Source organism: Rhipicephalus sanguineus, unplaced genomic scaffold, assembly GCF_013339695.2.
Source record: "Rhipicephalus sanguineus isolate Rsan-2018 unplaced genomic scaffold, BIME_Rsan_1.4 Seq65, whole genome shotgun sequence".
In the NCBI taxonomy this organism is placed as follows: Eukaryota; Metazoa; Arthropoda; class Arachnida; order Ixodida; family Ixodidae; genus Rhipicephalus; species Rhipicephalus sanguineus.
In genome coordinates this window covers 1-27,356 of record NW_023615691.1, presented here as the reverse complement: position 1 = coordinate 27,356, position 27,356 = coordinate 1, and the positions used below count along the sequence as shown (strand labels likewise).

The 27,356-nt window shown below is 46.0% G+C and overlaps 1 protein-coding gene across 2 annotated transcripts; it reads left to right on the top strand.

Annotated features, from left to right (window-relative positions):
- LOC119377985 (zinc finger protein with KRAB and SCAN domains 5) lies at positions 1-16,142 on the top strand. Of its 2 annotated transcripts, none has more exons than XM_037647254.2 (8): positions 1-69; positions 2,205-2,315; positions 3,823-3,930; positions 7,645-7,749; positions 9,176-9,247; positions 10,884-10,979; positions 11,065-11,242; positions 12,288-16,142. In XM_037647254.2, the coding sequence occupies exons 1-8, from the start codon at positions 12-14 to the stop codon at positions 12,775-12,777; spliced, it is 1,218 nt and encodes a 405-aa protein (XP_037503182.2). In that variant the 5' UTR covers positions 1-11; the 3' UTR covers positions 12,778-16,142. The 2 variants fall into 2 exon arrangements, with proteins under 2 accessions (XP_037503182.2, XP_037503183.1); XM_037647255.2 differs by lacking the exon at positions 1-69 and adding an exon at positions 244-276.
- The last annotated feature ends 11,214 nt before the right edge of the window (positions 16,143-27,356 follow it).

The following is a 27,356-nucleotide window of genomic DNA, read 5'->3' as shown; positions in this document are numbered from 1 at the left end:
TGCTTTTATCGATGCTCATGGACGAAGCAGAACATGACAGAGGTGGCGAAGCAAGAAATGACGCTGACGGTAAGTTGTTCTCAGTCGTGCGACCGACTTTACACGTTTGACAGTAAAGCTTGCTTCCTCATCCGCACTCTCCCGCTCAGCGTATTTCGTGTGTGCGCGTGCTACGTGAAGTCGTGTGCACCCGCTGTCACAGTGTTCTTTTCGCCGCTGTTTGACTAGCTTCCGTTGCGAAGAATAATGCGCTTGCCTAGTAACGCATGCAGGCAGGTAATATGCATAGCGAAAGCTGATGCTAACTGTAATACGGGAGCTCTTTGTCGGCACCAGCGAAGACTGGTTTTAAAGTCACCTCCCCACAGTATACATACACGTTCGTGATCATTATCTGTTTGTGCGTGTTTGTGAAGGCCGCTGTGCTCGTGAGCACTGCAAGACTATGCATATTTTACCGAGGGAACGTTAAAGTTGTGTCGTCGCACCGTACTAACCGACTAACTGCTGCTGGTACCTTGTTCGCTTACTTATAGTCGAGGACGACGTCCCAAATGATCCCACTGCTAGCTCAGAAAACAAATGACTAATTAATCGCCGTTGAATTTTCAACACAAATGTGAATTCAGCGTTTGATCGGTTCCCTTCTTCATTTAGGTCATCAGAATAAGCAGATACTCACTTTTTGCTATGCGTTTGACGATTACTCATACACTCGCACTAGCGGGCACTCAGGTTCCGGCCCACTCCCAGTGACGCTTACTTGAGTTACAGTCATTTCTACTCACGCTTCTTGGCAGTCACCCCACTGGCACACTATACGCTTTGTATAATATAGCGATACAGTTTATACAAAGCATGACAGTTATACAATACATGAAAAAATAAAGAAGACATTCGCACAAGTGATTGCAATACTCAGATAATGTGGCAGTAAAATAAATGATATACGCTTCATGACAAACCACTGCATAACGCACATTAATAACTTTCATAACACATTCCAAATAGGGGAAAGCATTAAAGGTTTAAAATCACATACATAGATGCATCCACCTCACCTACAGTTTGTACCCTAATACTAATACGACATAATAAGACATCATCTCACACTTTCTGAAATGGGCGTGGAATGAGCACAAGTCAGTGTTCTTGGGAGTGGCTATGCCGGTTTATGTGTTTTTGCCCAAGCCACAAATAAAGTTGAACGTGCTGTTTTAATTCCTCATATTCAGCTGTGTTCGGGCATTACGGGGTTAAATTGGTGCACCAGGGTGTCACAGCATGGTGACAGTGACATCAAATGCCGATGTTTAAAAAGGCGGCATTGTCTTTGGAAGAAGTGAAAATTCCGATGAAGAAGCATGCTTCAAAAAGATCATGCCTTATGGCATCGATGGTACTTTCTGCAAGACTTTATTGCTGCTAATAAGACACACACAAACCAGGAAAGAAATACAAATGTGAGACTGAGTTATGTACCAGACAATGCTGACATGTGGCAAGCACTCTGGTGAGCAGACTGGCTGCAGCCTTAATGAACGAACCCAGGAACATGATTTAAATCTAAAGAAGAATGAACTTGTGCATCTGCCTGCATGTTGCAAGGTCTGTAAGTGGAAACTGTGGTTTCGTGAGGTAAAGATACTTGGCAGGTCCACCTACTGGATGGCTTGTGAACTAATAAAAGCCTTTTAATTGGTGTTTCACTGTACATGCATAAATTTTGTAGGAAGTACCGGCCGCATCCTCATGTTTGTGTTTCTTTCTTCCCTCCCTTGTGTTTGTGCCTTATTAGTGGCAGTTATGTCACATTTCAGTGGAGGGTCAGGGGTTGAACAGTAATGCAGCAAATAATGGTACTGCAGCAGTTACTGATCACTTTCCACAATGGTCCACTGCTAAATTTAAGGTCATGGGTTTGATCCCCAGCTGTGGCAGCCACTTTTCGAAAGAGTAGGAATGCACGTGGTAGTTTACCACAATGTGCTGTTTTAGTCAAGAAACCTTTATGTCTCCATCGTAACTTATTTTAGCGCACACTGACACACGGACACAGAAAAGAAGGGTACACCACAAGCGCTACTATCAATGCTATTATGTCTCCGTCTAGGAGAGAGGCATTCCAGTTCTGTTTGGCTACACTTTTGGAAACTTTTTGGTACGTGCAGGTCATCCATAACTTTTGTCTCTTTCTTTTGCAGAGGCTGACCGAAGGGATAACAATGATGGAGCTCGTACACAAGAGCCCAAGAGTGAGGAGGTCATCTGTGAAGTCGACAGCTTTAATGCTGCATCACTGTCGGAATCCTCCTGTAAGTCCCTGCCAAATTCAAGCCGCTGAAAATTGAATCACTATGCATTCGTTGTCATCAGAGGGTTGTGGCACTTCAGTTCTATACTTAGCTGCATGAGTAGTTTACTGTACTAAAGAGTGCATACACAAAAAGCTCGCGTCGCTCTAAGGGAGCTTACAATGACCAGTGTCCTGCACACAAGCATTCCTTCCCCCATGGCACAGCTTAGGTGTCTACCGAGAAGTGAAGCATGGGTAGGGAATGAGAAGGCGATGTGAAGGGGGCCCTATAATGCTACTATGCCTATATGCTATAATGCTATAATATTATGCCTATAATGCTATAATGCCTCATACCCTTAAAAGCATTAATGTCAGCTCCGCCCACAGCCATCACTGTCCCTCCCGCAGAGAATTCGCGCAAATGCTCCATCCAGTAGGACTTACTCATTTTTGTGACATCATGCACTTGTTGTTTCAGACGGTCGACTTTCCCATACATACACACGTTTGTGTGGCTGGTTTTAGGTCAGAAACTTGAACTTTATTGTAAATTTTATCAGGGATTCTAACATCGCTACTCGGCCAAACGTAATGTTTTATGTGGTAACGACAAGCCATTAGCTCTTTTATATGCGTAGTATTTACATTAGCCAGGAAAACGTACTTGCGGTTTGAGCGGAAACCAGCTAGCACGACTGTCTTTCACATGTGGAGGGCAGGTGTGGCATGGTTCTGTGGGCAGAGCTTGCATTTCTTTTTATGTTGTAACAGAGTATAGAAAGCAGCCTAACAAGAGATGAGGGAGGCGAGGGATGGTAGGCTCCATCATGTGCCACTCTATGTGGTGTTGTGTATGCTTTGCAATACCGAAATTTTGCAATACTGAAATGCTTAAAATTTTGGTGTCTGGGGGTCATTTAAGTCGGCGCATGTGCCTGTCGCATGCATGTCCTCATCTTCTCATGTCAAATGTGCACTCCTGCGATAGCCCTTCGGTGTCGCAACACATTGAAATGAGCGAATATGTGCATGTACTCTTTGCATTTAAGTCACATGAGATACCCGATCCATTTGTACGACAGAGTAAGTCTCAAATGTAGGCAGTGAGCACGTTTTCTCATCAAATATGCAGTATGTTTTACTTCTATCTCAGTGATATACTACCTGCTGTGGTGGCCTTGTTACGGTGCTCAACTGCTTACCCAAAGGTCGCGGGACCGAATCTCAGCCGCGGCGGCAGCATTTTGATGTAGGCAAAGTGCAAGAAGCCCATGTGCTTACATTTAGGTGCACGTTAAAGAAACCTCAGGTGATCAAAATTTTCGGAGCCCTCCACTACAGCGTCTGTCATAATCATACTGTTATGTAAAATCTCAGCAATTATTATTATTAACTCGGTTATAGTTTGTGCACAGTCCAAGAGTTGACGCCAGATTGAATAAAAAGAAACTATCCTCACTCACACAGAAGCAAGCATTTGATTGCAGATGCTGTGGAGCTTGAAAATGTGTTCTCTCTTGTAGGTCCGGCCCCAATTAATGATGAGATTGGCCTCTTGCTGCCAAAGCGCGAGCCTGAGGAAATTGTCTGTGCGGTCGACTGCTCGGACGGCTATTTTCCGACCCACATTGGTGAGTACCTGCTCAGTTCGTTGGTCGCTCCTTTGTATTGCCTGAAATTTGTCTATTTTAAACAGCTGTTTCTTTCTTTATGAATGCCCATGAAAATCTCAGTGATTACATATGATCAGAATGATGTATGCCCTTCGCTGCTTGCAGAAATTACATCATCAATTGTGTGTGTTCTCTGGTGCTATCACTGATTGCTGAAAGGTATCTGTTAGTATGATATAAGAAACACTTGGTTTGGGAAATTCACAGCACTCTGATGGAAGATTTACGAGTGAAAAATGTTTGGACTGGGTGTGGTGCAGTAAGGTAGAAATGTGGGCAAGTTGGAATTGATGCATACTTAAAAAACCAGCGCAAGAGCGACTGAGGTGCACAGGAAAAGAAGGACACAGGACGAGTGCTGTCTAACAGCACTTGTACTCTGTGCTTCTTTTCCTGTGTGTCTCCATCATTTTGCGCGGGTTTTCAAAGTATGGCACGATGCTTCGTCTCTTGAGCAAAAGTTGTTGCTGAAAGAATGGTCCATTGATGAAAAACTTTTGGTGATTGGAATGCCGCTTTCTGCATGGTGCCCAGAAAAGCATAAAAGACCATTAGCGCCGAAAATTCTAAAATCAAATTTTGGTGGCTAGTCACGGTTACATGCCTGCCAACTCTCCTGATTTGCCCGGGAGACTCGCGATTCCTGACCTGTATTCCCAATTGTACGATCGCGGCCATAAATCTCCTGATAAAGTGCCTCAACTCAATTTCTAAAAACAAAAAACTACAGTCCGGTATGATCACAAGTAATCACGAGACCACCACTGCGGCACCTTATTGTGCCCACGGTAACTATGCAGCAGACAAGTACTTGTTCTAAAGCATGGCCAAGCTCTGCGAGCGCCTGGTGCTCACCAGTGTTGTACTGCGTCAGGTTGACTGATGGATAGTAGTGAAACCCAGATAGCGCATTTTGAAGCAGTTTCAATTATTCTTGAACTCTGCTAAAGCAGTATGCATGAGCAGAGTTCTGCCACATGCCAGTCGTCCGATTCCACGCCACGGTATGATGAAACGCACCGCAGTGCATTCGATTGCAAAATTGTACTGTCATCTGACAATGATTACGACAATTTCTGCTCAATGATATCTTTTCCTCTCGGTGCATGAATGCAGGGTACAATACCGTAAAATGCCGAGCAAGCGCCCCCACCCGAGCAAGCGCCCCTCCACTTTTTCGGGAGATCTGAAATAGGCGCCAGCGACTGAGCAAACGCCCCCCCCCCTCCCCCTCCTCCCCTGTGGCCACTTTTTTTTTCAAGACGAGCATCGGTTGTGTAAAAAGAACCACAAGAATGAGTACACTGAATGCGTATCTAAGGTTGTTTATGAAATTCTGTTGTCATGTGGCCGGTCCTATATTGGTCAAACCGGTCGCTGCTTCAATGGTTTGAAAGTGACGAGGGGGAATAGAAACAGTAAATAAATAAAGCATTTCATTATAAACATGGATGGGCATTGTTTATTTTTAGCGGTTCTCCCGCCGCCATCTTGAATTTCAGTCCGGGACCGAGCAAGCGCCTTCACCAAAGGGGGGCGCTTGCACGGCATTTTACGGTAGTCAGAGCTTTGTTCGTGGTCTGCATAGTTTTGCCATCATGTGACACTCCTCTGTTTTGTCACTCAGGTTTTGGTGGGATTTTTGAAATTGTGAACTGGCGGCATATAAATTGTGTAATATAAATTACTGCGGATACATTTGTGCAAACACCTGTTGTTATCACAGCCCCTATGAACGGCCTTCTACACAGAAAAATAAAATTATCGTAGAAGATGTTTGTATCTACATTCCTTTAGGGCAGTAAATTGAGATGACAATGTACAAGTTGATTCTTGCGCAAAACAAATGACTGCAATCAAAATACATGCATACACAAGTGGGACTGCAGCATCTGTGTGTATGCATTTGTGCTAGTTTGGTATGCATGAGAACCTATTTATATTTAACAGCGGAGCTGTTTAAGATTTTCCATTCTGCGTCCGGCGTTCACAACAACTTGGCGGGTATGTGCCACTGAAAGCGGATATGTTCCAAGCTGCTTAGTGTAGTAATCGACCAATAACCAATAAACTCTAGAAAATGCTCGGATGTGCTTTGGATGGCCCAAATAATGTCCAAAGCCGAGTGATAGCTAATCAATAACCAGTCAATAGCTAATCGATATTCTATCAATAACCGATGAATTCTAGAAGATGCTTGATGACCTTAGCCTGACCCAAATGCACGACCGATACCTTGGTATAACCACTCAATAGCCAATCAGTAGCTAATAGATAGTCAATCAATAACTAATCCATTACAGAAAATGCTTGCATGACCATAGCCTGACCCAAAAAATGCATGACTGATGCTTTGTGATAACCAGTCGATAGCCAATGAATAATCGATCAATAACTTATAAATTCTAGAAAATACTTGCTGGCGCTTACCCTAGGCATCCTTAGTATGTGCCATGAAAGAAAGGGAAGAGAAAAGAAAATAGAAATACAGAAAAAAATAGACAGAGAGAGGATGAGATAGGAAGAAACAGATACAAGAAAGAGATAGAAAAAAAAGAGCAAGCGTGGCCATATATAGTATAGTATAGCAAGGGGGGCGAAAGGAGGGTGAGGAGGAGGAGGAGGAGGGCAGTGCCACCAGCTTCGCTGCTTCTTCAGTCGTTGCACCACTAGTGCATAGCTGCCCCACATTTTTGTTAACAGTGGCACTGTTTAATCATTTCGTTCTACCGGTTTGTGTGACGAGAAAACTACGCTGCGATAACTCGGGCAGCGCTCTCTCTCTTCTTCCTCTTCTTCATCTTAGGATTGACTATAGATAAAGACAGTTTGCTCTTGCCGATGTACGTTCGAGAAATGAGGATAGTTGTAGCGCACTTTTTTTATTGCCTAGTAATTTGGCAGATAATGAGGCCTGTGGCCAGCACACCCATTGTTGAGGTTGACATGATGATGTCCAATGTAGGTGTTTCTTCAATTCGTGTGCCTTCTGAAGAAAACAAAAGAGAAGCACAGAACAGATAAATGAAAAGAGAAGGGAGAGAAAAAAATAAGCAGGAACAGAGAGAGAGTGAGGACCTTGCTAATGAAAACCATGCTAACTAGAATCACGCTAATTAAGACCTTGCTAATTAGGACTTGCTAATTAAGACATTGCTAGGTCGGCCACAAGCTCCGCTTTTAGTCCAGCGTTGACTGAGAAAACCATTTGTTTTAACTAACTCCAACCAAAACAGCCCCACTGGAGACCAGCTCGAGTTGTGGCATATTCAGGGAACTGCACAAAATCTGAGTCGTTCCCTCTGAACCCTCCCCCCGGTGTATGCGCACAGACTATGCTCTGTGGCAAAGCGTTGGGCCAATGACCACTGCACGAGTGTCTGCAAGACGCCTCTGCAACGCTGCCGCAGTCCCCCTTGAGGAAGGCTCTGGGCTGGTTCCGAAACGTCGGGTTTTACGTTTTTTACTTAACATTAGTTGGAGTTAGTTAAAATAAAAGCTTTTCTCAGTTTACCTTCCCAACCAGACAGACTTCTGCCTAACGTTTACGTTCAAGTTGGTCCAGCCTTGCACTACTAGTGCAAGCTGCCCACATTTTTCTGTCTTTTGCCAACTGTTCCAGCAGCGTGATCTCTTTAAGTGTTTGCACATTTGCTGTATTTGTTGGTGCAGATTCGAGTGACGCTAATCTGGGACCCTACTCTCCCAAGAGTGAAATGGCGGAGCTTGGCATTACAACCGAGGGCTCCTACGGCCCTTCACTGTTTGGCCGTCCCGGTAAGTACCTGTTCGATCCAAGCCACTCAAGCATCATAGCAAAATTACGACACATGCTCTCTGGGATTGTGAATGACATTGACACCAGAAATTGAACTTTAAATTCTGCAGTGGCATGTCATTCATGTCATGCCATCCATTTTAGGTCATCTTTGTCATGCGTACGTGTCATTCATGTGCTGTCTTGTTATCCGCATTTTGTTGTTTATTCAACACTTGCATGATGTCACGTTACCTATGCCTTGTCATTTGTGTTGGGTCATTTTGTGCTCTGAACTTTCTTGAACGTAGGGTAGCTTTACCGCACATTATTGGATCGCAAATTGGCAGATCTTTACTCATCTTTGGTTCCCCTTGGGAGAAATAACTCTATCTGATCAGGCTGATCAAAAACAATCGCGTGAGCAGCGGGAATATTGTGGCTACTGGGCACAAAGCAGCTGAGTAGCTTAGTTGTGGGAGTGCCAGCGTAGCTTGGCGATCTTACTCATGCACGGGCTGAGGTTTATTGCGCATGAGATCGCATGCAGAAAAGAAAGAAAACACTAGGAGCAAAAGCTGCACGGAACAAGGAGCAGTCGCTGCGCTTCTCGAGAACCGTGCCTGATTCTTGAATTGCATGCACATAGCAAGAGCGAAGTCAGCTTCACTGCAAAGCAAGCGTGATTCGGCGGAGCCGCCGCGTGTTAGCAGACGACGCGGCGAAGGCCCCACCTACAGCTGTCACTGCGCTTGCACGCTAGTTCCCCAAGCACCCGCGAAAGGCGCTCCGCGGAGCGCTGGCTGCACGGTGTGGTGTTTAAGGTACATGCCGCATCTGCCATGGTGGCTTAGTGGCTAATGTGTCAGACTGGTAAGCTTGAGGACAAGGGTTTGATTGCCGACAGTGGCGGCCGCATTTCAGTGGGAGAGGAACGCAAAAACACCTGCGTGCTTAGATTTAGGTGCATGTTTGAAAATCGTAGACGGTCAAAATTATTCCGTAGTTCCACACTAAGGTGTGCTTCGTAATATTGTGGTCTTGGAACGTAAAACCCAGGAACTTTTGACACGTCTCCATTCCACTGAGATGGTTCGTTGATGTCATCACTTGTGCCAGCCACCCTCCTGTTGGTAATTCAACCACCACCACGAGCCATGTTGTCTGAACTTGTGGAACTCCATAAGGAAATTGTAACTTTAAAATGTAGAGTGTTAGTGAAAAAAAAAAAAGGACATCAACTGCAACCCATGACAGCTATAGTTTGCCAAACAGTTGTGTCAGCCTACCACACTGAATGCATAGTGCTTTCGAGAATGCATTTATTGCACCAAATACATTACGGTTGTGCCAGTATGTTATCGGCAAAACATCACACAAGCATTAACTTATTACTCCAATTACTTATGTCGCCAGGCTAATCCTGTTTATGCTGCTTTTTTACAGGTAATGCTACCATGGCTGGGCCGAATTCGCCCGGGTTCATGAACTGTTGGTGGGATCCATCTGCGATGAACAGTGCGTTGAGTTCATTTTGCACGACTACATTTGCTGTTTACATCTATAATTGCACCTGTACAGGTCTCAGAACTGCCCATAGCCATGAACAAGTCTTGTTTTAAAGCAGTTAATGTGTTAAGTATGCTGTGTTTCTGCGCTGACACAAAGTTTTGAAGGTGTGATGCGATAACTTGTGAGACGGACGTCACCTAGAAAATATCAATGGCTTATAAACTCTATTTAACATAGCGATGGCCGTGCCCGAGTTGTTCAATTAAATCGGGAAGTTCGTAAAATCGAGAAAGAGATAGTTTGGTCTTTAGAAATCTGAAATTGTGACGTAGCGACACCCGAAAGCTACCGCAGCATTTTATACGCCACGAACACACACCTACTTGTGTGAAAAGTCCGTGAGGGCAGGCCTGACATGGAACTTCCCATGTCCAGAACATGCAGGCGAGGTAGATGGTCACGTGAAGCTATGACAAGCTGCCATTATGCAAAGATGGGGAGAATGGATGCAGTGGTTGTGCAAGCAGGCAGAGTAAGAAAGATGCAAGGAGGCTATCAGCGCCATCTGCTGCACAAGCCATTAAGTAACAAAAGCAACCACCGTGTCTTTTGTGGGAGCATATACAGGGACAACAAACCACCACAGCTCCTAGCGCCGTTTGGTACGTAAGAGTGCTGCCGACTGTCGAGCCAGTTGTTCCATGCACAGGCGTGGCGTGCAGCTTCGTCAAAATTAAACTAGGGTCATCACGAGGGCCTATGTGTTTAAAAGCGATAGCGTTACAGCGCACGTTCAAAGAGAAACCTGCCTGTGCCAAAATTAGAAATAAATCACTGCATTATTTACTCATTTCCCGAAAAAACTCAACTTTTTACTCATTTATCCCCGTTTAGTGCCATGGCAGGTAGCTACCATGGCACTAAACGTAGTTACCATGGCATTAACATAGCTACCATGGCACTAAACCTGATTTATCTTCATTAAATCAGGTTTAGTGCCATGCTGTAGCTACGTTAAATTCGAGTTGAGTGCTACATTGAACCCTATGGGAACCAGCCGTTGAATGGGAATTCCTTCGATAGATCGGGAAATTCGTAAAATTTGGTTTCGTTTGATCTAGTTTTAACTGTAGCTTAGAACATATCTAAAATCAATACTAAAATATGTCGCACAATTTTGCGGCAAACGAAGCACCTCATGACACCTAAATCAACTTGGTTTGGTTGTAAACAACCAACAACCACATAATGTCATGAGTTGTGTTGACTGCTTTTTTCCGCTCTCCCGCAGTTGTCAACGCTGTGGCCATGTGCATGCTCTAGTGGTGCACACATGCCACGTGCATGCGTGCATGAGCTAGTTGGGGCTGTATTATAAGATGATAAAATTTGGATATATCACCAAGCTGTCGCTTTCAGTGCGCTCTGATTGGCTGTTTGAGGAAAGGTGAACAAGTAGTCGCCTCAGTCATTGGACACCTGAGATACTACGCTCTCTCTCTCTCGAGCTATATTTTTCAAGGTTGAAATTTGTATCTCGCACATATTTAGAATTGGAGAAATGTTACGCATTCATATGCAGTATATATGAAATCCTTTCGTTTGCCATCTCAGTAAATTACAACACCGCTACCTTTTACAGGTAACATGCCCATCACGGGGCCGCTCGCAGGTAATGTGGCCGAATCGAATTCGTCGGGAACCCTGCGTTGCTGGTGGGATCCATCCATCGTCAACAGTGCGTTGCATTGCCATTTTATTTTTCTTCGTAAAAAATTTTGCTGCGAGGCACGAAAAGAACCGTGATACTCTTTACATTCCAGAGGTTAAAGATAAAGCCAACAAAAGCACTTCCGTGCCTGTGCCGGTCTTCTGTTGCGAGATGTGTGGCGATTGCTTCGCGGCAGTAGAGCACCTAAATAGGCACAGGCTGTTGACGCATACGGAGAAGCCCCAAGGAAGGCATCAGTGCGCCCTGTGCCCCTACTCTAGTAATAGAAGGTAAGCTGTAACAAGCTCTTTAGTTGAGTAAAATAGACTTGTGGGAATATAGTTATAGTACGTGTATTTGAACCTCAGTATAACGAACACGGATATAATGAATCGGGGTATTTAATGAGTGATTAGGTATAGATAATTGTCAGATGTACTTTTACAAGCTGTTGGACATAGAAAATCAGAATTTAGTGAGAGATTGTCTTATTGCTATTACGGTGTAACACTCGTCTTTAAAGGGCCAAAAAAAGGCTCCACAAACTTTCTTACACCTCTCAAACTAGCTCGCCGATTCGTGCAGAAGGTCGCGGCGATCACATTTTGTTAATATCACAGTGCTGCACGCCATGCAGATGCTCCATTTCGAAAGACAATTCCCGCAGCCCTTTCCAGTGCCTGTTCAGTCCCCTTAGCCCGCGAATTGACGTAATGTTGCGCATGGGCGACTTTACGTAGCACCGACTTTGTCGATTGGTCCTCTGCACTGTGAAACGACGCCTTGGTCCTGTGGCGATGCTGTTTTGGCCGCCCTGTTGTCTAGCGTGTCGCATATTTGTTTACCTCGCCAGTGTCCCGTACTCCTCGCAATGTGCTTCCTCACCGCGCTTCTCTGACTTGAGTGACATGTGGAGAAAGCCTCGCTCGGTCATTAACTGCATGCCGACGATGTAATTGCTGACGTCGTGTTACGTTGCCCCTCTTCTCACCTCTACCCCTCTTCATGGCAATGAGGGATGGGAAGGCCGAGCAAGAAATCAAAACCAGCTGAAGTGGTATGTTCTATACCCCGTAACTTCCTTATTAACTGCACTTATTCGCAAAATTCTAGAGGCAGCACGTTCACATAGTATAAGTGCGCAGTTATTTCTTCACCACAAATTTTGACTGTGGGTTTGCTTTACTGGCCCTTTTAACGAATCCATCTTGAACGAATGTTGTGGCCCTTTATCGAATGTTGGACGTAACGTAGCTGTCTCTGTATCAAATGCGACTTCGTTGTGGCGAGCTTCAACAGCGGATGGCTGTGTCAGTCGAACGGCTTTATACGCAGGCACGACGTGGACGCGCACGAGCGCACTCACAACGGCGTGAAGCCATTCGTGTGCCACCTGTGCCACAAAGGGTTCGTCCAGCGTTCCCAGCTGCACGTGCACCTCAAGAGCCACAGCGGCGAGAGGCCACACGAGTGCATGGAGTGCGGCAAGCGGTTCGTGCTCCTCTCGCACCTTGACTACCACCGGAACAACGTGCACGGCAACGCCGAGAAGTCTCACGTGTGCCCGCAGTGCTGGCCGCGGCTTCGTGCGGCGCGCCGTGCTCGGTCGGCACATGCTCTCGCACGAGACGGAGAAGCCACATGTCTGTTCGGTGTGTGGCAGGACGTTTTCGCGGCTGGACAATGCCAAGACTCACCTGCGGCGGAAGCACCCGGATTCCGACGGAGACATTTACACCACGCCGGTGGGGAACTTGTTGGAGGATGTGCCGCGCTACGGCGCGTTAAACGAAGGCCGGAGAGATCACTCCTCTGCGCTGTATGAAAGCGCGCCGTCGAACATTCTTGGTGTTGCCGGGGTTCTGGAAACGCCAGACTCAAACAGCTTGCATACGCTAAGCAAGCCTTAATATAGTACGTAGACATTTACACCATGCCAGTGGGGAACCTGTCGGAGGACGTGCCGCGCTAGGGCACGTTAAATGAAGGCCAGGGAGATCGCTTCTCCACGCTGTATGAAAGCACGCTGTCGAACATTCTCGGTGTTGCTGGTGTTCTGGAAATGCCAGACTCGAGCAGCTTGCATACACTAAGCAAACCGTAATGTAGTCCCCCCCTGAAAAAAGAAAAGTAGAATTGGCTGCAGAGAGCGTGTGCGTGAGAACGTGAAGGTGCTCACATGAAACACAAAAATAGTGACAAATTGTTCGAAGTTTGGTTGCCGACTGCTCTCAGACAAGGTGGTTGAAAAAAGAATAGTTCATGTTCAGCACACATGCATACCTTTGACTTTCTGTTGTTTATAAACGTGCGGCTGGTGTTCTAAGCGGCAACTTACGTTTCTTCCACGATAGGCAGGAGTGATTGTAAATAGTAATGAAATGGTGACAGAAACCCGACACATGGCAAAAAGGCAACAGATTTTGTACTTTTAAGGCACCTATTGGGTTTCGGACGTTAAAGGGGTCATGAAGCACCCCTTGGGCTTGTTGAAAAAACACATCCTGCGGAAAGCTGACACGGCTATGAACTGCTCAGTCAAATATTGCAGTCGTGCGCGCTGCGTAAAGGCAACAAGTCGAGCGCGAAGTTGCTGTTTTCTCAGGCGCCCTCTTTTCAAACAGAGGCCGGTTCTCACTCTCGTTGGTGGGCGGGGCGTCTGCTGGTTGACGTCGCGTATCTGCTTCGCCACGTCGCAAAAGACATAGCATCCTCATAGGCCGATAGCCGACATAAATCGAGAGTGGCTTTCGGATCAGATGTGCTTCTTGCCACGGGGTGCCGCCACTTGCCTGCGCTGCACTCCTCAGTCTGCTAACTTTACACGGTAGCCGCACTCGCGCATGCGAATCACAGCGGGAGAGCGATCGCGTTTCATGACGCGCGCTGATGTAACTTCTTACCCCCGTGCCATCCCTCCCTGTGTAGCTTCCAGTGCGCTCGTCGGCACGAGAAAAGAGAGAAAGCGCTGAGAGCGTGCGCCAAACCCCCGTAACTCCGCTCATTCTTGATGGATTCGAGAAATTTTTGCGGCAATTGATTCGGGAGGCAGTAAACTCCGATACTGAGGTCATTACATCCTTACTTGGAAATGTGGTTCATGACCCCTTTAAGGTACACGTGGATACAACTGGCTGTATTACCACAGCAGCCAGGCGAAATGCTAGAGGTCCATGTACAGGTGCCCACAAAATAATTGGGAGCTCCAGACTTGTGACCCCTCGTCGGCGGAGCACACAGTAGAAAAATACAGCCATAGGTCAACGCGTGTGCGGCATCCCTAGCAAGCAAGCCTCGCTCTCTAGTGTATCTAGATAGGCACTGCCTTGCGTTAAAAGAACATGCGGTTTGTCCTGTCAGCGCTGTGACAACACATCAGAGGGGATTTGGACCTGTAGGCTATAGCGTGCTCACACTCTGTGCAGCGTAATCCCTAAACGCACGTGTAATCCTTGTGGCATGACCTTAATTGACTCTTAATTGTGAACTCTTAGTTAATGAACCCTTATTAGGTAATGGACTTCAATGAAATCTTAATTATCTGAATTTGGTGGAACCAGTCTTATCACAGAGTGCCGAATTGATGTTAATTAGTCTATTACTTTTCACGTCCCTTAATTACTTTTAATTATTGGTAATTAAATTTCTTGACTTAATAATCCACTTTAGCACGCCTTAATAAAGGTGATGTGTGATATCCGTATTTGGTCTTATTAATTACCCTAATTATTTTTAATTTGTCTTTGGACTCTTGAATTACTCATAGTTACTTGGTGCCTGATTCACTTTTACATGGTTTATTCAATGGTAGAGGTGCAGTATGGTGTTTTCTGATTTTTGCGACCACAAGTGTGGTCAACAACGAGCGGCCGGACGACCACGGCCACATTCTGCGACTAATGAGCCAGTTGGGCATTTCGCTTTGAAAGGCGCCGGTGACCATTAAAGCGCATGCACGCGTGTGTATGCTCCACCGCATGCTCAAGCTTGCATATAGCGTTTTAAAGATTGCATTCGCGCAGCCCCCCTGTGAAAATATTAAAGGCACCAACTCTATTTTTTTTTGAGCTAGGCAACATCTATTTAGATGCAGTGGCGAGCGAGGCGAGCTAGCTAGGGATATCACGCATGTGCAGATCCTGGCACTACTTTTTCACTGGTGCGCTCCGCCGACGAGCAGCCACCAATCCATCGCTGCGAATTATTTTGTGGGCATCTCTACTGTGCGATGTCAGTGCATGTTAAAGAACACCAGATGGTCAAAATTTCCGAAGCCCTCCATTCCGGTGTGATGCGTAATCATATCGTGGTTTTGGCACGTAAAACCTCAGGTGTATTATTATTATACTACCAGAGCAGGCATATACTTAGCACATCCCCATACACAAGTGCCTTGTAAGTGATGTCCAATCTACGAAAGCTTGTAGGCAGTAAGGGTCAGACATACACAAAGTCTTCAGTTCTGTGTGCACCGCTTTGATTGATTGTTGTCGGCAAGGAACTTGGGGTTAATGAGTCTGGCCGATCAGGAAAATTAAGGCCAACGAAATTCGTCGCAACCTGCTGTTAACACACGCAACTTCGCTTCCTCATTCCTCGTAACAGACCTGAAAGCTTCATTCACTTGTGCTAAGAAGTGAAAAAATTCAGATCAGTGTGCGTGCGGGAAGTCTATGCATTAACTGCAGCCCGGAAGTGCCGATAATGCAGTAGTGTAATTGTGATGTCATTGTTATGTGCCTCCGAGATCGGTGGTGTGCACAGCCCTCTCTTGGTGGAGTGGGGGGGAGGAATGTCTGAGAGATGCCCAGTGTGGTGGTGTTATTCCTGCCCTCATCGTCATCTATTTAATCTTTTTAAAAGTTTTCCCGTTTCGTCTTCCCACGTTCATAGTAGCAAGGCAGAGCATACTAGCTTACAGTGATTATTTCTTTGCTGTGATGAATTCCTTCCTGTGGAATTGTACGAATTCTTCATTGTTGGTGGTTTCCACTCCGCAACACTGGTGACTGCTTGTCATATTGTGAACAAGGTGAATTAGTGTCCACAATGACTGAGGGCACGAACGCATATTAAAGAAATGATCATCAACATCCATGTTTTTCATGCTGATTTGCAAGTCCTTTCTAGTAGTACACGTTTAGGGGCTAGGTGGTGCATTGATTCTAAAAGGCTGGATTGCGCAAAAGAGACAGCACACCAAAGACAGAGACGACGACACCTGTGCAAGTGTCGTTGTCTCTGTCTATGGTGTGCTGTGTTTTTTTGCAAAATACATCCTTTTTGAAGTTCTTCCTGAATACAACACTGCCCTCTTGGAGCAATGATACCTAATCTTGAATTGTGTAAACTGTGTCTAAAGTCACGTTTTGGCCACCCCTTATTTGCAGTCTCAGGCTGAAAATAAAATTACATCATTTAAGACATATCTTCGTCCCAGTAATAATCTGTCCTGCTTGCATTTTCCTTTCATGTGTAAACTCTCTGCTTGCTTCGTTCCAGTCTGAGTGCTCCTCTGGACATGTCGAATTCGCCACCTTGTTAGCTCTGATTGGCCTAAGAAACTGCCATGGCCAGTCTGATTGGCTCAATGTGCCACTTTTACAGAATTTGAGAATATGGCGGAGTTCAACAATGATCAGAACGGCGCACCCAAGATTGCTATGTCACAGTGGTAACAGGGCTCATATCATATAGAATAGAAAAAAAATCGCAATATGGATGATCTTTGTTTGGAAATATAAAATATATCTGGTATTCATCCTCGGCGAGAAACACCGTGGCTACACATGCTGTGAAGTGAGTATAGCTGCAGTGTGAGGATGGTAATATCAAGGAAAAGTGTCCCGCAAAGCGAATAATCGTTATCGATATCCACCTTTCAGTTAATCGATGGTTAATCTATTAAGGCGAAAGCTTAGATGCCTCATCGAATTGAGAATTGACCGGCGTCCCCCTCGGCGGCGTAAACACGAGTGATGAAAAAAATTCACCACCATATCCACGAAGTGAATGATGTTAGAGGAGCTTGCTCGGAGATGATCGGGTAACCCGCAGATAATCTGTGCACATTCCTCTACCATCATACATAGATGTGACAACGTTGTTATACATACATTACATCCACAATATTTATTAATTTACGGTTGGATGCTCTATATACATTTTGATGAAGATATATACATTTGGATGAACTATAAACATTATATATACACAAAAGATGTTGTTTTACCAAGTTCAAACACATTCCTCTACCATCGTATATAAACGTGACAACGTTGTTATATATGCATTACATACACAATGTTTATTAATGTAAGGCTGGATGCTCTATATACATTTTGATGAAGTATATATACATTTCGATGAACTATAAACATTATATATACACGAGATGTTGTTTTACCAAGTTCAAGAAGGGCGTCCCTGGATGAGTTCGGGGATTGGTTTCCCTTTAAAGATGATTGCTTTATGATCGATGAACTATATGCATTACATATACACAAGAGATGTTCTTTTAAAAAATACAAGAAGGGGGGGGGGCGTCCCTCGATGAGCTTGGGGACTCGTTTCCCTTTAAAGATGATGATTGCTTTATGATCAGTAAAGTATGTTGCCAAGGGATCATCGATGATGGGACGCAATGGAAAGTTCGAGAAGGCAACATCGATACAGGTGCCTCTGATGGTGATGGGACGTTTGCAGTCGTACGATACGTATCGGAGAGCGTAACGTGACATGTGTTGGCTGGTTATTGGCAAGGCGAGATCTTCCCGAGCTGCTGCTGCGTTGCGAGCCCGTCGCGCTGCTGCCTTCATGCTGCGGAGCGGCAACGAAGAGTGTTCACTTGGTGAGCTCCCGGCGAAGAGAAAGGAAGCCAGCGAAACGAGAGATGTGGCCCTCGAGCAGTCACCTAGCGCTTGCGCTGAGCGTGGTGTGTGCCACCTAGAGTCACTGGAAATTTTTCTAGTGACTCTAGTGCCGCCTTGAGCGGCGGCGCCATCTAGTCTAGTGAGCATTCTTGAAATCACCGGAGACTAGCGCAGCTGCGCCGAGCGTGGTGTGCCGACGGTCACGCAGGTGAGGTCAAGGCGCGAGCATAAGAAGGTTGGCGAGCAAGCTCCTAAAAATCACGTGATAACGTCACCACATGACGTTACAGATCGCCAGAATTTGTGATGTCATCACATGACATCATTGCTTATTGGTCAAAGGTGGGCCAATCACGGAGGCAGTGCAAAACCACGTTAGGTGCAGAAACCTTTCAGAGGGTTTCGCCTTCTAGTCGTCTTAGGGTGAATGCATAAGGGACCGCGTGCGAGTTTTTAAATCTGTTCGATTTATTTATTGCGAGAGCGAGTATATGCGAAGGTGCGCCATGGGACCCAATTGAGACCCAAGTACACGTAATGCCGCAGCTGTCCCAAGTCAAACGTTTTCCTTCTCTTCCGCGACCCTGCACATGCATTGCGTCACGCAGTCAGTCTGGGCAAGGATGTTGGCAAGTGAACTCTCCTTGACATTTCCAGGGGCCCTTGCCCTGTCGGGAAAATTGGGGCAAGCGACCTTCTATCGCACTGCGCAATGCACCCGCCCAACTGTTTCCTTCCTCCATGCCGGGAATCGGACCTCCACCCGCGTGCTTAGGAGCGCAACACTTCACTTAACCGGTCATGCGTTTATATCTAGGCAACAATCAAATGTGGCAACGTGGAATGATGAGTGTCCTCCATAAAAGGTCAGATTGACGTATTAGAAAACGGCTGATCGCCGACAAGTCCACGATCGAGAGAGCATAAATTATTGGAAAATGACGCGTGCAGATAATTCCTTCGCGGGCCACGTTTCGTTGCGCTCGCCGGCGCCGTGTTTTTAGCGTACGATGTCACCGAATTCTGCGAACAAGCTTGGCTTGAAAAACGGTTGGTTTGGGGTAGCTCTTAATCGATGTACACTTGTTGGACTGTGCTATAGCGTACCTATATATAGTGCACTCTCGCTGCGCTGCCGTAACATTACCTGCAGAAGCGGCAGCGCTGAAACCTATCGCGTGCTCTGATGCGAAGATTTTGTGGTTAGCCTACAGTTTTTAAATGCGCAAGCATTTTCATGCCGACTCAACGAGAAAGCTGCGGGTCCGTCCCAATGTCAGGTGAAACGAAAAAAAAGCAAAACAAACTGTCTAGTTTGTCTAGCTAGTTTTCGAACTTCGGTCCCCACCCTCAGAAGGCGACTGTCTACAGCCAGGCTTACACAATGTGAATGCGCATCTGAAACGTATGAATGTGTTCTACCGGAGGTCCGAAAGAATACATTTAAAGGGGAACATTTTATATGAAGGTTTTGTTGAAATATTTCGTAATTGTGGAACAGACGCCCTATCTAGTAAAACAGAGCCATGCCGCGATTATCAAAACGCTTGTTTGTCACTATATTTTTGCAGTCCGAATCTTTCTTACGCTTACGATTCTCCAGATCTGCTTTGGATGCTTATTTACCTTTAATTTGTCGTTTTGTTTGTCTGGGTTCCATGGGTACACTCTCTCATTATGCGTAACTCCAAGCTGCATGTTTCGCACGCAGTGTACTTGCATAGATGTGGGCTATATGTGCGTATTCGAGTCGTGAAAAATTGCGTATGCGTAATTTTATGTACACATATAGCTTGCACGTGATACAGGTTCTCTGCGCTGGTTCACAAACATGGCGGCCAACCGTGACTTTTTTTATCTCGTTAGAGTGTCATTCCAGCGGAGGACACCCAGTCGTTCCCTCCCCGCTTTCTTCTGTTCTCCAGCTGCTCCAAGAGGGAACACAAAGGATTGGAGGGGGCACCGGAACTAATATGATATCACCGTTTCTTGCTCCGCGCGTTCGAGCAAGAGTTCACCCTGCGTCTCAGCCAGTTGGTTCGCAAAGATGGCGGCCACGGTGACGTAAATGCAAGTTATGTATACACCATGCGTAAAACGCAATGACATGCCTGTGCCGCTCGTGCTGTATCAAGCTAGTTCCGACAATTTTGTCAGTGAATATAACTTTCCTTCTTTTAAATGATGAGATAAAATTGGTTTAACTGGCTGTAAATCTAGTTATAACGAGCGAAAGGTGTGTTCTGCTTGCAAATGTAAGACTACGCACGCAGGCGGCGGCTGCGGCAGCTTCGATCTTAGCCCGCTTCCGCGCTTGGTAAACTTCTCTATCACGTGCTAAACTGGCCTCCTTTTGCCCCGGTGATTCAGCAGGCAACTTTGCCTTTGCTTGAGATTTCGCGGCCAACCGTGTAGCTATAGCTACCGTACGATTGGATTCAGGCTGTCGCTTGCGCTGAAGCGCAAGCCCGCACGCACAGACGTCCCAGCCGACGCGCCACCCACGGCGGGACTGAGACCTTCGCCTAGTCACGTGGTACCGCAGCGGCGACGATCCGAGCGAGCGCAGCTGCGATGGAGTCTTCTATAGTTGGTTACAACATAAAAGTAAATGTAAGCTCAACCCTCAGCCTTCGTTGTTCCATCCAATTCCAATTGCATATTTGCGTGACGTCAGGCGCGTCTCGCGTATTTCAAAGGTGACTGTACGCGATACAGATACATATGTTTGTGTCTCTAGCTTTTGTTGGAAAACTTGCACTTCCTGGCAAATTTCAGCAAACATTCTGACTTCACTGCTCAGCCAAACATAACATTTTAACTAGGAACGGCGAACTTTTAACTCATGACATGCGTAGTATTTCCGTTAGCAGCGAAAAAAGTACTTACGCCTACAACGGAAGCCACCGAGCACGACTCTCTTGCACATGAATGACAGCCGCGCCGCAGTACTGGGGGACAGAGCTTGCATTTATTCTTAGGTTAACTGTAACCGGCTATAGTAGACTCTAGCTGCGACGAATCTCCGCAGCGGATCACGTGGCGTGACTTGGAGCGAGAGAGACAAAGGGACGAAAGAGCTGCGGTTGTAGCGTCCAAGCTGACCGAGAGCGGAGAGCTGTGTCCTATTTCTCTGTCACGGCCCTCGTGCCATGCGGCTCTTCTTTTGAAAAGGTCGGGCGCACCTTACGTTGCGCTTGCGCTCCGGCGGTTCAAGGTCATTGCGACGCGATGAATAACCCTGAGAGATATGGTGTAGTAGAACTTTCGCTTTAAAGACAACAGTCGAAGCTAAAAGCAAAATGAAATCGTGACAGCGTGAATGAGTCCTGCACTCGCTCAGATGACACCCACTCAGGTCAGGCCACACGATGGTGAAAACAGTTCCTCATTTCGGCTCATAAGCGCTACTACGTGCTATCGAAACGTCACATGCTAAATATACTTGCTAAATATAGAAATGAGACATCGTCAAAGGGACGTTTTTCGTTTCCTTGGTATGCATTGTTAATGCTCTCCACACACCGGAGTCAGACAACAGGTACAAAATATTTTATTTTTATTTTAAAGTTTTCTCGCTGAGCATCAGCAAGCCAACTCCACCGCAATGGACATTATCCCGACGAGTTAACACAGTTCCGCTGAGTTTGGGAACTCTGCGTCCTGCATGCATGCCTAAATCGCAGAAGTCACTGTAGGGCTCACTGGGCGATAATTCACTCATCGTTGTTTATGCGCACCACGAGCAGGTGACGGATTTGTCGCTAGAACATCGCGAGGTGCTGTCTCCCCGTGACGTCACACTGTGACGACACGTCACTGAGAAGCCGCCCCCTCGGTATCGGAACCGAAAGTTCCTTTTTTAAGATAGGGTTATTAAAATATATTTGTTGCATTCCCAGGCGCCACAATACTCTTTTCAGGGTTCTCGACAGTAGTGATTTTATTTAGAGCGACAATCCGAAAATATTTAAAATTCGTGTAAGTACCAGCGGCGTAGGCAGAAATTTTTTTGGGGGAGGCACCTCCTCGATCCGACACATGGGTCCGGGCAGATAAGTGGGATCGACTGTCATTTTGTCCTCTGTATCCCATGGGGAAAAAAATTTCGTGAGCGGGGGGGGGGGGGGGGCAAGGGCCCAGTTCTCCTTAAACGGACCCTACAACACTTTTCCAAGTAATCATCGACTGGCTTCATTAAATGAGTTCAGTGCCTCACGATTCGACTGCAGCAAAAGATTTTTAAATCTGTCGAGTACGAGAGGAGTTATCGGAATTTGTCGCACGCATTAAGCGCTTAAATTCTCTCTCCTTAAAGGGGTGGTGCCATCAAATTTCGAGGCTATAACAAGCCTGTTCTGGGTTTCCTCTGTATGCAAGGACACTCCACACGAAGGGTTGGACACAGCAAACGTTTAGAATACATTTTAATTCACTTCCAAAGTGTACCTAAATGCCCATTCTCCCGATCGAAACCCATCGCTAGCGCACCAACTCTGACGTAGATCTGTAGGAAGGGCAACGAAAGTTGTAGTGACGTCACACCAGATCTGCTGTAGTGACGTGAGTGACCTCCGGACCTCCGCCACCTCCGCAACGTACGTACCGGCTGTAGTGAACTAGAACATATTCTAGTTCACTATAGTACCGGCAAAACATCGGTTGCTGCATCACTCGCCGAGTTTCGATCGCTTCCTGGCTAAGTGCGTCACAGCCTTGAGTGGTCACGTGACCAAGCCTCCTACACTTCTACGTCACTGCCCAACCTCGGCGCCCAGAAACCGAAACCGAAAGTTGTCCACATCAAAAGGCGATATTATATTATTTAGCGAGAATACGTGAATATTAGTTCGTGCATCATGCTTCCTGGAGCTATAGGAAACGCTTACAGCAAAGAACGCGCAAGCCACAAATTTGGTGGCACCACCCCTTTAAGTACCAGCGAGCGCGCTGAAAGCTACATCGGAGGGGGGTGGGTGGGCTGATGACAAGGGGGCAAGAAGCGACATCCGTTCGTCATAGGGGACCGGCTTGTTGTCCATCCATCTCAGGTGGCGAGATCACGCTAGCAGTAAAGCGCTCAATACAGGCCATAACAAGGCTAGCAATGCTGAAACCCAGGTTAAAATGAACGAACGAGGTTTAAAATAATATAATTATCAGAAACAGCCAAGACGTCATCGCATAATTAGTTTAAAACCGCTAAAACGCTTCAGAAACATGGGGCTGACTGCGGCGAGGCGCAAGAGAGGACGCCGCCGCTTCGCCGAGCGAGCGAATGCCCCTCCCCCTGCGCCGCGCCGACGCTATGGTGGCTCACCATACCGCCGCGTCGCTGCGTCGCTACGTGACTACATCTGATGGGTGAAACAACCTGAACGGAACTCGCTGCAGACGACGTGTATCTCAACTGCCGTAACAAGGAGGAAGTCTCGATAAAGCGCAGCAAAAATTAGCGCACATGTCGCACACCGAGTTTGTGAATCTGCCTCACAAGATTCTACTCGTGCCGGGGAAACCCTTCATGCTTACCTCAAACATTGGCGTCATTGACGCTTTGGTAAACGGAGCAGTGGGAACTCTACGAACGGGAATCGCTGGGTGCCCGTGCGACGCACTTCCTCAGGTTTCACAGTAGTTGAGCTGTTTGTTGTTTTTTTTTCCTTCGAACGCGCGGCTTAATTACTTTCAGTGTGATCACGAGCGAGCGCGTGGGGACGTTGCGGCACCCCGCGGCGGCCGCGGTAACTTTGCAGTGCACGATGCTCAGATCAGTCAATGGCCGTGGACTTTGTGTTTATGGCGCGGTCATTTGGGTTATTGGCATCATTTGTCGAGAGAAGAGCGAGTGATTTCTAGCTGACCTTGAGGATTAATTGTAAATTTCAGGCCGCGCCTGCTCCGTTACAATGTTTAGCTAGCTCACACGTTCTCAGGAGCCGCGACTACCGATCGGCAGCTGCTGAGAGACACCTGTAGGAACAGAATAAAGTTATTCACTCACTCATTCACTTTAATTTTCGCAACACACACGCGTGTTGATGAAAGCAGTCCCGAACGCGCTCACATTGATCAATCAGTTGGTGCGAACGAGAATTAATTAATGGACAGTTATAGTCTATAGCGTTAGCGTTACGTAAATGTTCGTTGCGGACAGCTCGTTTTAGTTTAGCGGGATAGCGTTTACGCATAGAAATTCTCCGATTTACGTGCCCAAGCTGTAACGGTGGCGTCACCTAGCGGAGAGTGAGGCGTTAAACAAAGAGAGAAGAAAAAGCGACAATGCTCGCTTGCATCACCGCACGCAGCAATATTACTACTTATTTTAGTAACAATAAAAGTAAAACCTGTGAACCACGCACCACAAGCGAAAAATTTTATGTTGCAGATTTGTTCACACCGATCTTATAGTTAGGCCTACAGACGTTCTAAATGGGAAGCGATCTCAAAAACTACGCTAAGTTATCCGTAATACTCGGTCGTCGAAGCTATCTTAGGTAAGCGAAGCTATTATACACAGCCGTTTGCTACGAAAGAAGGGGATCTGTCCACATCAACGCTAAATTCAGTTCGAAGCAGGCGTCCAAAACCGCCGCCACGCTAAATCTGAAAAATAGCGTGCGTACGGTAAACGCTACGGGTCGTTTAGCGTACTGCGCATGCGCATTTCGATCACGCTATTCCGCTAAGCCCGCTAAACTATAACTGTCTAATTTCTGGGGCTTTACGTGCTAACACCGTGACATTATCATGAGGCACCCCGTAATGGAGAACACCGGAATATAATTTTGACCACCTGGGGTTCTTTAACACGCATCTAAATCTAAGCAGTCTAATAAAACTCGTTGCTGGGCTAGTAGGTACATAGCTATTGCTCTGTTACGTTAGTTGGTGCAGGGTGTGTCCAGATAATATCGAACACGAGGTCCCGGTCACCATTCCCGATTGTGATGAAATTTACTGTAGGTCTAGGCATTACACCCAGAACAATGGTTTCGCAGTTAGTTTTGCGGAAAAAAATTTTGTTCGCCTGAAAAAAAATATACAACTTTTGGCCAGCAAAAAACGCTTTTCCGCTAATTTCGCGATTTCTGAATTTTGAGCGCACCTAGGGAAAAAACGGTGCACTTCTTCGTCACAATATTTATTACCCTCAAAGAACAAGTGAAATACAATCTTATGAGTCTATTACTTCCCTTGCTTGTCGAGGCACTTTTGAAGAAAAAAATCACAAACTTGGCAAATCGCACAAAATACCTCTATTTCAGGAATTTATTGCTGCAAGCAAGTTAAAGTGAGGATAATGAAAATCGGTACATATTAACTTTGATACTTTCGCTCTCTTTTAACACAGTTCGCGTGGTTTTATCGTGCTGTGTTTTACTCGATAATTGGGCTGAAACGTAAGTGATTTACCAAAAACACCGAACTTTGAAAATGATTTTCTCAAAAAGGCCATTTTTAATTTTTTTAAAATCCCTCTGATTGAAGTCAAGGACGTCATCTACTATTGTGCAGAAAAAAACGTTGCATTATTTTGGTTGCTAACATGTTATAGTGCGTCAAATGTGACCATGCCAGCCTAGCGGCTGCGTCGTTCGTTATGGGCTGAAACTCGGATATAAGATGCTAAAAATACTTGTACGTGACATAATCACAAATCAGCAGCTCCACACCAACAAATGCGCAGCCCGGTGTCATGGTTAAGCAAGCTTTGTCTTGGGATCAGCCGCTTGACAAACCCGCAGCAGCGGCCGCTCGATGCTGCGGGCACTCACATTACATGAGTACCGCTTCGACTGTGGATGAGCTCCGCTTGCACGCCAAACTACGCTCAGAGGACAAACGAGAGAAGGAATGCATCACTGTGAAAGTTAAAGGCCGTTAAGTGCCAACAAATGTCATAATATGCAACGAAAACTCTGCCGGCAATTTCGCAGTTAGCGCCTTCAATACAGCGCGGATCTATTTTTTTTCCCTGCTGTTATGCCCGAAGCCGCATAATATCGTGATAAACGCTCGACTTGCGTTGAATATTCTATCTGCGGACGCCCAACAGTACAGTATCGTAAAAGCGGTTCTTTAATGAAGTAATGGACTTGGACACACTTCTTTTCACAGCCGGCTCACACAAGTGTTCTGGCACGAGATGAACAACTGCAGTTTGAGTTGCTCGACCATCGGAAGCACGTATGACAGCTTTCTTTAGATGTCAACGGCTTTCTTTTGTGCCATATGTTGCTCATAGAATGAACCTAATTATATTTAGGCCATCCGAAGAGAGAAAGCAACACATGAGCGCACTACTGGAGGCGCTCACTGGGAAATCGCCGGCAGAGTTTTCGTTGCATATTATGAAATTTGTTGGCACTTAACGGCCTTTAATTTTCACAGTGATGCATTCCTTCTCTCGTTTGTCCTCTGAGCGTAGTTTGGCGCGCAAGCGGAGCTCATCCGCAGTCGAAGCGGTACTCATGTAATGTGAGTGCCCGCAGCATCGAGCGGCCGCTGCTGCGGGTTTGTCAAGCGGCTGATCCCAAGACAAAGCTTGCTTAACCATGACACCGGGCTTCGCATTTGTTGGTGTGGAGCTGCTGATCTGTGATTATGTCACGTACAAGTATTTTTAGCATCTTATATCCGAGTTTCAGCCCATAACGAACGACGCAGCCGCTAGGCTGGCATGGTCACATTTGACGCACTATAACTTGTTAGCAACCAAAATAATGCAACGTTTTTTTCTGCACAATAGTAGATGACGTCCTTGACTTCAATCAGAGGGATTTAAAAAAAAATTAAAAATGGCCTTTTTGAGAAAATCATTTTCAAAGTTCGGCGTTTTTGGTAAATCACTTACATTTCAGCCCAATTATCGAGTAAAACACAGCACGATAAAACCACGCAAACTATTTTAAAAGAGAGCGAAAGTATCAAAGTTAATATGTACCGATTTTCATTATCCTCACTTTAACTTGCTTGCAGCAATAAATTCCTGAAATAGAGGTATTTCGTGCGATTTGCCAAGTTTGTGATTTTTTTCTTCAAAAGTGCCTCGACAAGCAAGGGAAGTAATAGACTCATAAGATTGTATTTCACTTGTTCTTTGAGGGCAATAAATATTGTGACAAAGAAGTGCACCGTTTTTTCCCTAGGTGCGCTCAAAATTCAGAAATCGCGAAATTAGCGGAAAAGCGTTTTTTGCGGCCAAAATTTATATTTTTTTTCAGGCGAACAAAATTTTTTTTCGCTAAACTAACTGCGAAACCATTGTTCTGGGTGTAATGCCTAGACCTACAGTAAATTTCATCACAATCCGGAATGGTGACCGGGACCTCGTGTTCCATCTTATCTGGACACACCCTGCATAGTTAGAAAAACATGTTTGTTCCCTTGTCTCCGTCTTTGTCCCGTGTGGCGCCGCTTGCCTATTTTAACTATAAATCTAAGTACACGGGTGTCGAAATGCAAACGGGAACAGCTCGTTGCACTACGGTTCGTTGCGACAAAGCGCAAGTCATGGGCGTAGCAGAAG

Coding starts and splice junctions, on each gene's coding strand:
- LOC119377985 (XM_037647254.2), top strand. CDS start 12: ATGCTCATGGACGAAGCAGAACATGACAGAGGTGGCGAAGCAAGAAAT. Junction 3,931..7,644: donor CTATTTTCCGACCCACATTG/GTGAGTACCTGC, acceptor TTGTTGGTGCAG/ATTCGAGTGACGCTAATCTG. Junction 10,980..11,064: donor GGATCCATCCATCGTCAACA/GTGCGTTGCATT, acceptor TTTACATTCCAG/AGGTTAAAGATAAAGCCAAC.